We start from the raw sequence: 15,819 nt of genomic DNA, 5'->3' as shown, positions 1-15,819 counted from the left end.
CTACATCAGGAACAAGCCGGTTTTAGAAAGGGGTTCAGAACATCGGATAATGTATTTATTCTTAACACAATAATTAACAAATACCTAGGAAAAAAACGTGGGAAAGTATGCTGCTTTCATTGATTTTAAACGAGCCTTTGACTCCGTAGGACATCAATATCTTCACATAAAACTAAAAAATTAAGGAGTAAAAGGAAAAATGTTAAACGTTATTAATTCAATGTACAATAAGTTATCAGCACATGTTAAGGTCGACGGCAATATTAGTAATTCTTTCAAATGTTTAATAGGTATACAACAGGGTTCGCCACTCTCGTCCTTTTTAGTCGCGTGGAAACGACTCTATAGTTTACTATGTCGGTCGGTCGGTCGGTCGGTCTGTCGGTCTGTCGGTCCGGTATCACTATGCGTTTTATCGCTTTCTGACCTTATCTTGATATCAGTTTAATCTAGCTAAGTCAATTTTTCACAGTATATTCCTTATGGCCAGGAATCGATGTGGTTATGTTTTCACGGTGCGCAATAAAAAAATTACGCGGTCTACGCACGATTTAACGAAATCACGCTTGTAATCATATCTTCACAACCATGAATCACAATTCATAAATTTCAGGGCATAAATCATCATATGGCAATACAATTACGTGCGTAGCGCATGTAACGCATGCGTACGCACGCTTACAATTTTCAAAATTTATTTTCGATGAAATAAGAGTACGTGTCAGGCAATTTTAAGCGTTTACAAAATTGCCATGAGTGCGCAGATTTTTGCGCGCGCGCTGCGCGTTAAATGTTATTGCGCAATCGTTTTGCCCGATTTCTGTTTTCTTGACTTACTTTTCAATTCGAAATTACGTTATACGAGCACGTCAAAAGTGACAGGCTACGCACGTGTAAATTAAAAAAATATTTACTGTTTTTAAACATTTCAACATTTTAAAACATGTTCAGTAATTTCGGTCAGATGGTAGGTTGGTCGGTCGGTCGGTAAACACTAAGCACGCGACTGCAGCCATCTATATGGCCTTGTTATTTAATATTTTTATTAATGATTTGAGTGAAACATTAAATGAGGAAGGCGACGGGCATAGAATCCAAATAGGAAATCTAAAAATTAATCATTTACTCTATGCAGATGACCTTATATTATTCGGTGATACCGTTTATGGTCTACAATATTATTTAAACAAGTTATCTACTATTGTACCCCTTTCACACCAAAACACCCCGGGGTTTATGACCATTCAAAACGTCGAGAAACCCCGGAGATACCCCTTTCACACCAACCTAGCAACACCGGGGTTTACAAAATAACATTGTAAATGTCGCCCTCTATTTTGTTTGTTTACATAGCGACGATCATTAGAATCATTTTAATTAATAATATTATAAATTTAATAATTACTTTCAAAAGTCTTAGAAGTAATATAACGTTTTATTGATACTACTTATTATTTTTTTAAACCCGCTATATATTTTTTAAAAATATTTAAAGTATTTTGAAATAAAACTAAAGCAATGAGTGATCGTGTGAGGATGACCTTTTGACCCGAAACACTCCGGAGTTTGATGTTGGTACCTTTCACACCAAAACACCGGGGTGTCCCCGCAGTTCGCTCTCCGGAGAATGTTCAGCTGTTCAACCCCGCAGTTTTAAACTCCGGAGTTGCTTGATTTTACCTTTCACACCAAACAGCAGCGGGGCGTCAACTCCGGAGTGTCTCCGGAGTTTTGCTTTTGGTGTGAAAGGGATATTGTACAAGATGGGATGTAACTGTCAATGTTAACAAGAGTAATATTGTAGTGTTTAAGAATGGTGGTAGTCTTAACAAATTTGAACAATGGAATTACAATGGAAATACAGTTGACATTGACAAATCCTTTAAATATTTAGGAGTTGTTTTCAACTCAAATGGTAATTGGAATAGCTAAAGAATACAATTGTCAACAAGCTAATAAGGCTTTGTTCACATTGAAGGGATTGACCCATATGCGTTTTGGCAACCTCCAAGTTAATATATGGAACCATATTTGATGTTAAGATTATGCCAATCCTACTTTATGGTAGCGAAATATGGGGTTTAAATGATATATCAGTATTAGAGAAAGTTCATCTAAGATTCTGTAAATACATTCTAGGAGTGGAGTTGTGGCTTGGTGGTTATGATGCTTGGCTACCACTCCAAGTCCCGTCACATGTCAGGATTTTTTCTAAGGACCAAATTACAATTCACTCCCAAAGACTTGTAATAAGACTTTGTTTATGTAGAGCATCTTGTGTATATGTTTGTCGTGTGAACCTCTGAGGGTCCCTAATGATCAGCAATAGCTGGATGGATAACCCTCATTAAATATGGTGTTTAAAAAAAAAATTCTGCACCAAGTGTTGCAGTGAGAGGAGAATGTGGAAGATTTACTATCCAAATTCAAATTATCATTAATATAATTCGTTACTGGCTAAGAGTAATCCAAATGGATAATGACAAATTTATTAAACAATGTTATGATTTTCAATATAGAAAAGCTCAAAGAAATGATCAATGTTGGGCCAATGACGTAAAACAAATACTATGCATAAATGGATTTGGTAACATATGGTACTCACAACAGGTTAATAATATATATACTTTTATTTCAAATATTAAACAAAGGCTTACAGACATTGAACGACAAAAATTCTATGAAGATACTAGGCTACACTCTAAGCTCCAATATTACAAACACATTAAATATAATTTTGGAATTGAAGAATATCTAACTAAAGTAACAAATTACAAACATAGACAAATTATTGCTAAGATAAGATTAGGAATTTTAGAATTATAAATTGAAAAAGGAAGATGGAATTGTATAAATAGAAATGAAAGATTATGTAAATTATGTGCTTTACAATCAATTGAAGATGAATATTATTTGACTTTAGTTTGTCCATTTTATGAAGATATTAGAACTAAATATATGTTTTCCTTTTATACAAACAACCCAACTAAATTAAAATATATTGATCTTATGTCTATCACAAATTCTGATCTTATTGTTAAACTTGGAAAATATTTATTTTTTTCATTTAAACGCATTCAAATGATATTTATTTAATATTGTATTACATTGTATATTATTTGGGCCAAAGGCCATATATAATAAATATTTCTTGTATCTCCAAGAAAGAAGTATTACTATCATCATTTGAATCATCCAGGCTCCATAACAAAATGATGGACATCCTGAGATAAACTTGTTTTTTTCTTATGTGATGCAATTGATTTTGTAAGTATGGTTTAATGAATGAATGATTAATATGTTTATTGATGGGGGACGTGCATACAGAAAATTCACACGATTCAATTGGAATACGTATACGACATGCAAATTAAATATTATATCTGGACAAAAGATTTTGAAAATCACACTCACCGGAGCAGATTTAGAGTAAAACAAATTTGTAGTTTTGGAAAATGTTATCCCGCTCCTAAAGAATCTTACTCGGATAACAAACAATATTTGAAAATGCATATAAAATATTATTTGTTCCTGACTAACTTTCTCGTCCCAACTTTCATAAACTCTTCTTACATGGCTTCCCAACATACAAGTTTCAATTGGATTTTTTTTTTCCAATTGATCGATACTTTCTTGGGTTTTTTTGCCTCTTTCATTTTGTATATAACTGAATCATCTTTTTATACATTATGATTTACTGTATTGTATCTATAAAAAAAAAAAAAAATTTATTTATAAAATATCAGAAATTATAATGTTTTTTTTTTACTCAAATATGAATGAAAGAAATAAATGTTTATTTGAATTGAATTGAATTATTGCACCGCCGTGGAGGTGAACCGATTGTTTATGGGATGTTTTTGTGCATACAAATGTCCACTCATTGTAGGACTACTCTCCAAAAAACTTTAAATTAGAATACTGTATTCAATACATCACGTTTTAAAAATCTTACACCTCACACATTTATTTAGTGAAATGTGAATGGAAAAATAAGAAACTTTAAATGTAAAACTCTGAATTCTGAAAGACGTCATCGCACTTATATACATAATCGTCATGGATGACGTTTACTGTCTCATAAACATCACACCATTTTCCAAATATGTCTCTGTGGAGGATAATCTGCCAATGTTGTCAATATTATTATAACTGTTTTTATTGTACATTAATGTTATTGTTAGCTTTGAAGTATTGCTGCGGGAGGTGGAGGTATGAAGAGACCATCACATTAAACAGGGACAATATGACATGCACCCAATACTGTTGATGTGTTAATTACTTCATGAGCCTACCAAGATACGTGAAGCCTAATATTGCCCAATTTATAAAATTAATAAAAAATTAAATGCGTCTAAAAAACAACATATCCTCATGTTTAACATGAGGCCAAATACTCAAAAGTCCTCTAGAAAAGGTTTGGGGGGCATTTTTTGTTAATAGCAGGCAACCATGTTGAATGTATCCATTGTGGGTTGACAAAAAATGATAGGGGTGGATGCCATTCTCAGTTTTAGGTTTTAAGGTAAGTTTATATTGTCAAAAGGTCAAACAAGGTCAAAATATGGGATTTTTACTTTATTCATGGAAAATCATCAACAAAGATCAACTAATGTTTTATATTATAGTAATTATAAGATAAGCATTTTATTCTACACATAAAAATATAGGAAATTAAATACAAAAGTGTCATTTTCTCAAAATTTTGTTTTAACATAATTCAGATAAAACATCTTTTAATTACAACAAATTTTTTTTAGACTTTCCCCAGTCTGTTGTTAATTTGTCTTTTTTTATGTTGTCCACCAGTCAGCGTTTCGATTTTAGTCGGGAAAATAGTTAAATTATTATAGGTATGAAACGCCATATGTGCCAAAATATTCATATTTTACTATAATATTATTACTATCTATATATAACGTAATATTGAGAAGTTTGTTAGGCCTATAGAATTATAGGCCTATGGTACAACAAGAAACAATTCATTCAGTGATAGGTTCTGCATGACATGGTACATACACAATATCTTTTCAACCTGACGGATGATGTGGAAGAGCTTACATTTAAAGAAAGAGAAAAACAGTAGAATTTTATAAGCCACTGAGAAAGCATCGCTCTAAACCTTTGCTGATTTCTATAAGGCAACCATTTCTAATAGTGCATATCAAAACAAAATTTACGAAAAAAAGCTGACAGAAAATCTGCTGACCAACCATTGGAGTTGGTCAATATCATAAAGTAGAGCCTGATCATAGTTCAATTTCAATTTCTTTAGTCAAATCTGACTTCATACATAATTTAATGGTGAATGGCGTTGACATACTCACAGATGTTCCAGAAGCTGGAACTTAAAAACATGATAATCATTCATTACTAGTTTAAGGATTCAGTAAACATGGCTGTCAGGCATTTTAGTTACCTAGATAATGAATACATAGAGAACAGTTCAAGAATAATACGAGTTGGTAACAGTGGGTAGATTTTCAAGATGCAAGGTAAACAAGGAGAAATGATCTGCTATATCAATCACGAAGAAGCTTATGTGCTTATACATGACAGTTGATGTGTAATAATGTGCACTTTTTAAGTCTTATAGCAAACATACTAAAGGACGATATCTGGTATACTGAACAAAAAAGTGGCCGAAAAAATATTACGGATAATCAAAACAGCTTTCGTACCTTTACAGGTGTCAAGACATCATCATTTGATGGTTATGGGAAGCAGTCATACTGGAAATCATTCGTAACGCATCCACTCCTTGTAAATGGAATTTGTAAATCAATATTATGGTCAAAATGAAATGAAAGAGCCAGATATATTTGTTGCCGTAAATATGCATGTGTGATTGTTGAATACCCAGCTGGCTAATATGCATGCAATTATATTATGTAATAGAAGAAATACCCACCCCAGTGCGGCTACCTCTCCCAATCCTACACCAGTAGTTTAAAACATTCCAAGTACAAATTCCGCTCATGTTGATATTCCATGGTCTCTTCCAACCCACAACCCCTCTGTGATTCTTTTAAAATTCTTAAAAATCTTAAATTCCGGTTATTTTTATATTCCATGACTCCCCATGAAATGTCAAGTTTAAAATCTCCCCAGGACAATTCTGGTAATTTTGACACATCACTACCCATCAGCCCCAGCAGGTTATCCTCATGAAAATTAGTTATTTATTAATATTTATTTAAATTATTAATACTGATAATAATTAACAGGTCTGTGTTCTATTTGACCTTATGACCTTGAAAATGACCTTTAAACTTAACCATCTTCTATAATACGTCAATAATGATCTAATAATTGTTACATTTGTTTCATATTGCTTGTACATTGTTGAACCAGCTAAAAAACATGAATTTACCATAATTTGACCTTATAACATTGAAAATGACCTTTAAACTTTTAAGTTGATATATTGAAAAACTTGATCATCATCGACATGATGTCAATTATTGTTAAATATGTTTTAATTTGCTTATAAGTTGTTGAAAACACCTTAAATCCCGATTTTACCATATTTGACCTTATAACCTTAAAAATGACCTTTAACTTGAAATTTGAGAGCGGCATCCACCCCTATTTTTTTTTTCATCCCATAAGGAACATATTCCACATGGTTGCCTGCTATTAACAGAAAATGTCCCCAATGATGAAAAAGCTCACATTGGCCTCCCTACTATATCCTCATGTTTAACTTTGTTTATGTAAATCATATCTTACTATCACCATTTTGATTGGTGCACACTGGGTTGTATGTAAAGTGATTGGATAATGGAATATGTAAAAGATAAAAATATAGTTCGTACCACATTAGGTAACTCATACAGTATCATCGAGTATTTTAAGACGAATTGTAGATTGTATTGGCACAATAACCGTTTCATTCGTCACTACATAATTCTAAAAACGTCGAAATGCTAACTTTAATTGTCTTACTTCTGTCATTTGTCATCAGTGATGATTCGATCAATACATATAATTATACTGTTATTCTCCAAGGGCATGCTCTTGAAGGTTGGAGTTACTATACGAGTTGAAGAATATACATAAACTAAATTGTTTGCTGGAATGTTCCAAGCAATCCGATTGCCTGTCTGTTAACTATAACCAGAAAGATAGTGTTTGTCAAATCAGTCAGAAAAAACTGGAAAAAGCATCAGTTGAAAACATAATTCAAACGCCTAAATTTTGTTACATTGAAAGGAGTAAGTATAAATTTTTGCAAACTTCTATATTAAATAAATTGATTCTTTATATGGAGGTTTATACCAATGTTGATTGGTAGTGATATTTTGTTACCGTTTGCTACAATAGACGATGGAAAAGGAAATGGAAATTGGTATACGTATAGGTATGCAAAAATTGGAAGAAAGCCCAAAATATTACAAGTCGAATGGCATAGTTGTACAATAATTTGTTTATTAAAGAATTTCCAGTTGAAATTTCTTCATAGAAGAGTTTAAAATACACAAAATAGATTAACCTACGTATCATTTTTGTAACAAAGAAATTGTCACCTTGTCACATTTATATTAAGATTGTGAACAAGTTCAATTTTCAACGATTTAATGTTAAGCAATGTTAATAGGTCTATATGTGTTGGAATCAGAAGAGGTCATAGTTTTGACGCATCAATTACACTCATTATTTTAACCTATTTAAAGTAAATGTGAAAAGAAATATAGAAATAGAAATATATATTGCTTTTGAAAATAATATGTATGCATATGACCTAAAAAGGACAAATTTAGGATCATGCATCCTCAACCCCCAAAGCACGTCTGGGAAGGTCTATGAGATGTGTGCTAGCGTGTATAAACCTGTTCAATAAACAATGTTTTCGTTTTGGCTGTTGAGTTAAAATGAATCCATTAACAGCCAAACAAAAACATTGTTTACATGGTCAAATCCTTGTTATATGGTAAATCATTTTAACGGATGGTTTGAACCCTCTTTCCTGGTGTGTGTGTGTGTATAGATGAAGAATTGTTTGATTAGCGACGGCTGTACGACGATGGTTCTGAAAAATTAGAGTTGTTTGTACAGGGAGTAACTCCCCTACCCCCGGAATAAGCACAGTACTAAAGTTTAGTTTTAGTTAATTTAATTAATTTAACTACAGAAGGAAAACTGTATCCTATTATAATACTTAAAACTATGTATTTATTACCCGATATCAGACTATATTTTACACATTTTACCTTTGTTTTGATGTTAGTATCTTTTAACATTTTCCTCATTAGACAGGGTTTCTAATTTCTTTGATGTTCGTGACACGGCAACTTGCCCTAAACACATGTGTGGACCCATTACTTCTGATCGAGCACATTGACTACATATAATAGTCGCCCGAAAATCATTCGAAACATATCAAAACTAAGATAAATATTGTAAATGTAAGACTCATTTATTGCTAAGCACAGCATGATTATTAGTTTGGTAAATTGCTTATAGGCCTACATAGGCCTACGATATGAACAAGAACTGTAATGTTATTATAACCAAGTAAATTACATGTAATTCAGTTGCTAAATACAGTATATAATACGATAACTTACATATATGCTAACAACTGCAAATGAAAAATAACAACTGTAACGAACAAAAGACCCGCTCTGCTTACGCACGGCATTATATCACACACAATCACCTGTATGTTTAATTACAGAATGACAACGCAGCGCCCTCAATACACAACTTTTCCAATTCAATACATAAACGGACGAAGTTTCTTCTTTGTTTGATTTTTTTTATAGTATTTCTTTCTCCTTTTCTGTCCATTCTACTGTATATATTTAGTTTAATTCAAAATGTTATTTATTAATTTGTCAGTCATGTTTAAAGAAGTTAATTTACCAACTGAATGTAATGCTTTTCTTTTTTACGAGTGCTAACCTCACGCTTAAAGATGTAATTGTCCCCCAGAACGGTAAAAAAGTTTGTAATACTTGAATGGCTTTTCTGGAATTTTTACTTGTACCCAATATGGACATTTGGTAATGTACCTAGTTTCCTTAGCCGATCCCCCAAATGACTTAATATGGCATCAAACTTTACATCTAGATCTAAATAATAATGTGTACAATATGTCTTAAAATCTTTGAGCCATTCCTGCAATTAAACACTCCCTTAATGGTCCTTTTCCGATGATTCGTATCCTCCCTTAATGGTCCTCTTCCGATGATTCGTATCCTCCCTTGATGGTCCTCTTCCGATGATTCGTATCCTCCCTTGATGGTCCTCTTCCGATGATTCGTATCCTCCCTTGATGGTCCTCTTCCGATGATTCGTATCCTCCCTTGATGGTCCTCTTCCGATGATTCGTATCCTCCCTTAATGGTCCTCTTCCGATGATTCGTATCCTCCCTTGATGGTCCTCTTCCGATGATTCGAATCTGATCCCTTGATGGTCCTCTTCCGATGATTCGTATCCTCCCTTGATGGTCCTCTTCCGATGATTCGTATCCTCCCTTAATGGTCCTCTTCCGATGATTCGTATCCTCCCTTAATGGTCCTCTTCCGATGATTCGTATCCTGCCTTAATGGTCCTCTTCCGATGATTCGTATCCTCCCTCAATGGTCCTCTTCCGTCTCGATGATTCGTATCCTGTCTTACTGGTCCTCTTCGGTCCCGATGATTCGTATCCTGTCTTACTGGTCCTCTTCGGTCCCGATGATTCGTATCCTCCCTTGATGGTCCTCTTCCGATGATTCGTATCCTGCCTTACTGGTCCTCTTCGGTCTCGATGATTCGTATCCTGCCTTACTGGTCCTCTTCGGTCCCGATGATTCGTATCCTGTCTTACTGGTCCTCTTCGGTCCCGATGATTCGTATCCTGCCTTACTGGTTCTCTTCGGTCTCGATGATTCGTATCCTCCCTTACTGGTTCTCTTCGGTCTCGATGATTCGTATCCTGCCTTACTGGTCCTCTTCCGATGATTCGTATCCTGCCTTACTGGTCCTCTTCCGATGATTCGTATCCTCCCTTAATGGTCCTCTTCCGATGATTCGTATCCCACCTTACTGGTCCTCTTCGGTCTCGATGATTCGTATCCTGCCTTACTGGTCCTCTTCCGATGATTCGTATCCTGCCTTACTGGTCCTCTTCGGTCCCGATGATTCGTATCCCGCCTTCTGATCCTCTTCGGTCCCGATGATTCGTATCCTGCCTTACTGGTCCTCTTCGGTCCCGATGATTCGTATCCCGCCTTACTGGTCCTCTTCGGTCCCGATGATTCGTATCCTGCCTTACTAGTCCTCTTCGGTCCCGATGATTCGTATCCTGCCTTACCGATCCTCTTCGATCCCGATATTTCGTATCCTGCCTTACTGGTCCTCCTCGGTCCCGATGATTCGTATCCTGCCTTACTGGTCCTCTTCGGTCCCGATGATTCGTATCCCGCCTTACTGGTCCTCATCGGTTCCGATGATTCGTATCCTGCCTTACTGATCCTCTTCGGTCCCGATGATTCGTATCCTGCCTTACTGGTTCTCTTCGGTCCCGATAATTCGTATCCTGCCTTACTGGTTCTCTTCGGTCCCGATGATTCGTATCCTGTCTTACTGATCCTCTTCGGTTTTGATGATTCGTATCCTGCCTTACCGATCCTCTTCGGTCTCGATGATTCGTATCCTGCCTTACTGGTCCTCTTCGGTCCCGATGATTCGTATCCTGTCTTACTGGTCCTCTTCGATCCCGATATTTCGTATCCTGTCTTACTGGTCTTCTTCGGTCCCAATGATTCGTATCCTGCCTTACTAATCCTTTTCTCTGAAAGTACAAAGTTTAAATACAAAATTGAGTAGGCCTAAATGTATTAATAAAATTACTAAAATATAGTTTGATGTGTTAAACACATCAAACTTTGTACATTTTAGAGTGTTTTATGAGGGGCTGTGGAGACATTTTACAATGTTATCCTTCTGCTGTGAGTGGTGAATATGTGATGCAGCCATGTGATGGAGGACCAGAGTTTGCTGTGTACTGTGACATTAGGGAAAGTGGCAATTGGACGGTAAGAAGTGTAGGCAATATTCTAAGATATCCTTAATTATTACTTCATTCCAAAAAACGAAAACGGTGCATCATCATTACTGTAAGTACTGCCAGGGTTCAGCGTGGACAGAAATCATTTATTATTGAAAATAATGTCATGATTTAGCAGAGAAACGTTGCCCAGCAGTGGGACGTTACAGGCTGAAAATTATGTTGAAGTGTTGCCAGAAAGGGCTAAATCCAGTTGTGTTAATGAGGTGGGTGATGGGGTAATCGGGCTAGTATCTTTACCAGGTATAAGACTGTGTGTTGAAATTGGAGTATTAACAGCCGAATTTCCCGAACGTAAAAACATGTTACAATATGATTATATCTATAATAATAATATATCACCCGAAGAAAGAGGAGGTTATAGAAAAGAACTAGAAATGATGGATCACTTACCACATCGTTAATATTGTGTTCAATCCAAGCTGAATATACTATAGGTTAACGTCCAAAATAATGTTTAAAAATAAATCAGCCAGGCCATCCAAAGTATTAAACAAATGTTATAAATTTATATAAAGCGTTCAAAAATAGTATTAAAATGTCAAAAGAAAGTGAAACAAAAGGTCGCAAAAAACAGTTAATGATCTTCTTCCTTGTCCTCGGCGTTGTCTCTTCTGTCTTCCGTTTTCTATTCCTGGGGCTGGTCCTGCAATTGTTTCATCCAATAATCTTCGTTTTTTCTTCTTTTGCTCTTCTTTGTCTGGGTTCATTCATCCATCAGCATCTGCAGCTCCACAAACTCTGCAAACTCCAAATCTGATCCATGTTTTATCTTCTTGTTTTTTCTTCTTTTTTCTTTTTGTTTTATTGGCTTCTGTGGGTTCAAATTGTGTGGGAACCAGTTGTAACGGTGGTATTTTAGTGTATCCGTTACTATATCATATAGTATCAGCGGCAGGATTTCACACAGTCACAGAAATGTACAAACAGTAAATATGGTTTTGTCCAGATATAGTTTTATTTCAATACTAAATATAATACAGTCTGTTCTGGCTATCTCAAATACATTTTCTCTCTATTTATAAATGTTTTATTCTATCAAGCTCTTCTTTTCCTTCTCTCTTCTCTTACCAGTATATTCATATTTAAGGAACGGTCCTAATTAATATGCATGTAACGGGAGGGGACTATTTAGTAAAGGGAACATTCCTTGATGATGAGAAAACAGTAATTGATTAAGGATGTGGGTTATAGGATAGTGACTAGGGATAGGAAGAAACCACTAGGAATGTTAATAGATGGAGTAGGGAGAAATAGTGTAAAAGGGTTGTTGACCTGATGGTCAGAGTGTTACACTATTACTTTTATCATTATTATCATTCAGGTGATACAGAGAAGACAAGATGGATCAGTTGATTTCTATCGTAATTGGGCAGAATACAAAGAGGGTTTTGGAAACGTGAACACAGAGTTCTGGCTTGGTAACGAAAAGATCCACCGTATAACATCTGATGGAGATTTTGAGCTATTAGTAGAAATGACTGATCACTTGGATGAAACGAAGATCGCAAACTACTCTCACGTTCGAGTTGGTACTGAAGAGTATAACTATAATTTGACAATCAGTGGATACACAGGAACGGCAGGTTAGTATATCTTTCTGTCAATTTTTACACTCTAAAATAGCACATTTCAATTAAACATAGAATTAACTTTTTTGTAGGCCTTTGTATCTAGCAGTAAAAATAGTCATGCACTACTAACATACTGTAGGGTTTCTGTTGCATTTGTCACATTTAGGTCTAAAGTATATATAATAAAAAGCAATTTTAGAATTACGACTGCTTAAACACAGTTATATCATAAGGACAGAACTTGATACATGTACTGTAACCAAGTAGCGGTGGTGCTGTTTTAATTAAATTTAGGGGAGGCGACTTTTGTCATTTTTATGGTACATGTAAATAAAATACTTTACTGTGTGCAAATCCATTTTTAAAAATTAATTGACCTTTAAAGTTCAATATATATATATATATATATATATATATAAATCATATATATATATATATATATATATATATATATATATATATATATATAATGTAGCAATCGGCCATTTGAGTTCTTCAGAACGTAGCAATCGGCCAACAAGATCTGGATGCCAATATTTATCGTGGTTATAATAAATATAAACAGAGTGAAAGAGCTTATCTAGTAAGAAAGTGAGAAAATGGGATTCAAAATCAGGTACAAAAGCCGACGAACGAAATCATTGCACGAGGTCTGATAACATGCACATATATCTCGTAACTGCAGTAGAATATTTTTATTACACAATTATAGATTTCTTTACCTAATCAAATAAAATCATACCTTCATGATGTTATAAACACATTTCAGGTGTTTTATTGATACTGATATTTTGAGGAGAAAAAAGTTGGGTTTGTAGGTAATATTGTTTTTATTATTATTATTTTTTATTTTAAAAACAAATAAATTCAATATTAATGAAGTAAACTGAAGATTTTGTTTGTTTAGGTGATTCTTTGGCATCAATTCACAATGATAAACAATTTACAACATACAACAGAGACAATGATAAGAGAAGTTATAACTGTGCTGAGCAATACAAAGGTGCTTGGTGGTACAATAACTGCTATCGTTCAAATCTGAATGGGCTTTACCTTAAACCAGGTACCGATAATGCGACAGGCATCATCTGGTATGATTTCCATACTAATCACTACAGTCTCAAGAAGACAGTGATGATGATTAAAAGAGTACCATAAGAGAGTTGTCATGATTCAGACCTGATGATGGCACAGGTAGTAATTATTATTAGATAATTTGACTTATGAATAATAGGAATAAGGATAGATTCCAATTTTGTTTCTTATAGCTATTATACATATGGCCTTATCATTAAATTATAATAAAGGCTAGTTACTTAATCCAAATGTTCTAAATCAAATATTGTCCCATCAAAACGACTGTGATGTATTTAATTGTATGGATTTACTATTATTTCAATTGTTATAATACTTTTAACAATGAACATGTTTTATTATTACCGTATCCTCTGTTATAATTTCATCCCGCTAAAAAAAAAACGGTAAGCATTTATTGTAAAAACTCATCTGAAGTGGCCAAAAGTCAATACTGGGACTATACCCGGGGATATGCCTGTTTGTAAAATTACACATAAAGTAGTGGTGGGATTATACAGGAGGATATCAAATAATACGTACAAGTTTATATCAACTGTGTTTACAATAATTTATCACATAAAAATGTTATGCTCATACATATATAAAATTAACATTATTATTATTAATCGTTTTATTTATCGTTTTTATTAATAAAATTAAATTGATATTTAATAAAAATAATAATAATATTTCCTATATTTTCATTAGTGATAATTAGTAGTTTTCAAATCCAATTATTTTTAATGTTTAAGTGATGTTTTTAATCTTTGTTTTGCAACAAGTTGAATGTTAACCAGAAAATGTAACCACTAACGTAACAACAGGACAAAATGTTAAGAAATCTTTTAAAAACTCAACATATTTTTTGTTTTGAAAGTTGGAAATCTAGGAACTGAGTTTATCAGCTCTCTTTAACTGGAAAAATAATTTTACATTTAACTAAATTAAACTTAACTAAAATCTTTGACTTTTTTGGCTAATATACTGACAACGTTTCTCTCTAAGAGAAAGCTTCTCATAATCGACCACCTCTGATAAGTGACCACCTCTCTTAAACGTTCATCACCTCTCGTTAGTGACCTCTCCTAAGGAACAACTTCTCTTAACGACCACTACCTCTCGTAAGTGACCACCTCTTTTAAAGGACCACTTCTCGTAAGCGACCATATCCTCTCATTAGGGAAAGCTTATCATGATCAACCAACTCGTAAGCGACCACCTCTTCCAAAGGACCACCACCTCTCGTAATAGACCATAGAGAGAGATTGCCGCTTAGTTTAGGTGATTCTTTGGCATCAATTCACAATGGTAAACAATTTACAACATACAACAGAGGCAATGATAAGAAATGCAGTAGTAACTGTGCTGAGCAATACAAAGGTGCTTGGTGGTACAATAACTGTTATCGTTCAAACCTGAATAGCCTTTATCTTACACCAGGTACATAATTATAATAACACTGGCATCATATCGATATATGGTCGTTTTAAGGAGGTGGTTACTTACGAGATGGCTGTTTTTTAAAGTCGGTCGCTTTACGAAAGGTGGAGACTGATAGCTAAGTAAAGAGATGTATTTGCACAAATTTAAACATAGGTTTGTAAAAAACACACAGGATTAAAATTGAACTTGAACAAAAAAGATTTCCAACTTAAAAGAATTTTTCCGCAAAAAAATACAGAATATTTAAGTCCAAACATATCTCAACATTTTCTACTGTACGTTAGTGGTTAAATTTATATTAGTGTTACATTAGTGGTTAATGAAGTTTGTTTTGTTAGTGCTTAAAGAAACTGTTACATTAGTGATTGATTTTTTAAGCTCAAATAATATATGGTTAAATGTACATAAAACAAATATGTGTAACAGAAATAAAATGGCCAAATACAAAATTATCACAAAAGTTTAACTATTTATTTGATAATTCACAGCTCTTAACCTGAATTCTTGGTTGGCTAGACAAATGGTCAACCATGTCAATAGAAAATATTACATTACACCTTTATACAGTTGCCTGCTAATAGCCACTTCCAGCACTGCCCCTATACCTACTGTATGCCCAACCGTTATTTAAAAAAATCATATTTCATCCAACCACATGATCTAGC

At 34.1% G+C, this 15,819-nt stretch overlaps 1 protein-coding gene across 1 annotated transcript; it reads left to right on the top strand.

Annotated features, from left to right (window-relative positions):
* The first annotated feature begins 5,395 nt into the window (after positions 1-5,395).
* On the top strand, positions 5,396-13,792 carry LOC140041277 (fibrinogen-like protein 1). Its single transcript, XM_072087628.1, has 4 exons — positions 5,396-5,465; positions 10,892-11,028; positions 12,385-12,646; positions 13,542-13,792. Exons 1-4 carry the CDS (start codon positions 5,396-5,398, stop codon positions 13,790-13,792), a joined length of 720 nt encoding a protein of 239 aa, XP_071943729.1.
* The last annotated feature ends 2,027 nt before the right edge of the window (positions 13,793-15,819 follow it).

Source organism: Antedon mediterranea, chromosome 1 (genome assembly GCF_964355755.1).
Source record: "Antedon mediterranea chromosome 1, ecAntMedi1.1, whole genome shotgun sequence".
NCBI lineage: Eukaryota > Metazoa > Echinodermata > Crinoidea > Comatulida > Antedonidae > Antedon > Antedon mediterranea.
Note: the sequence above shows the minus strand (reverse complement) of the source record. Positions and strands in the feature narration are given on the sequence as shown.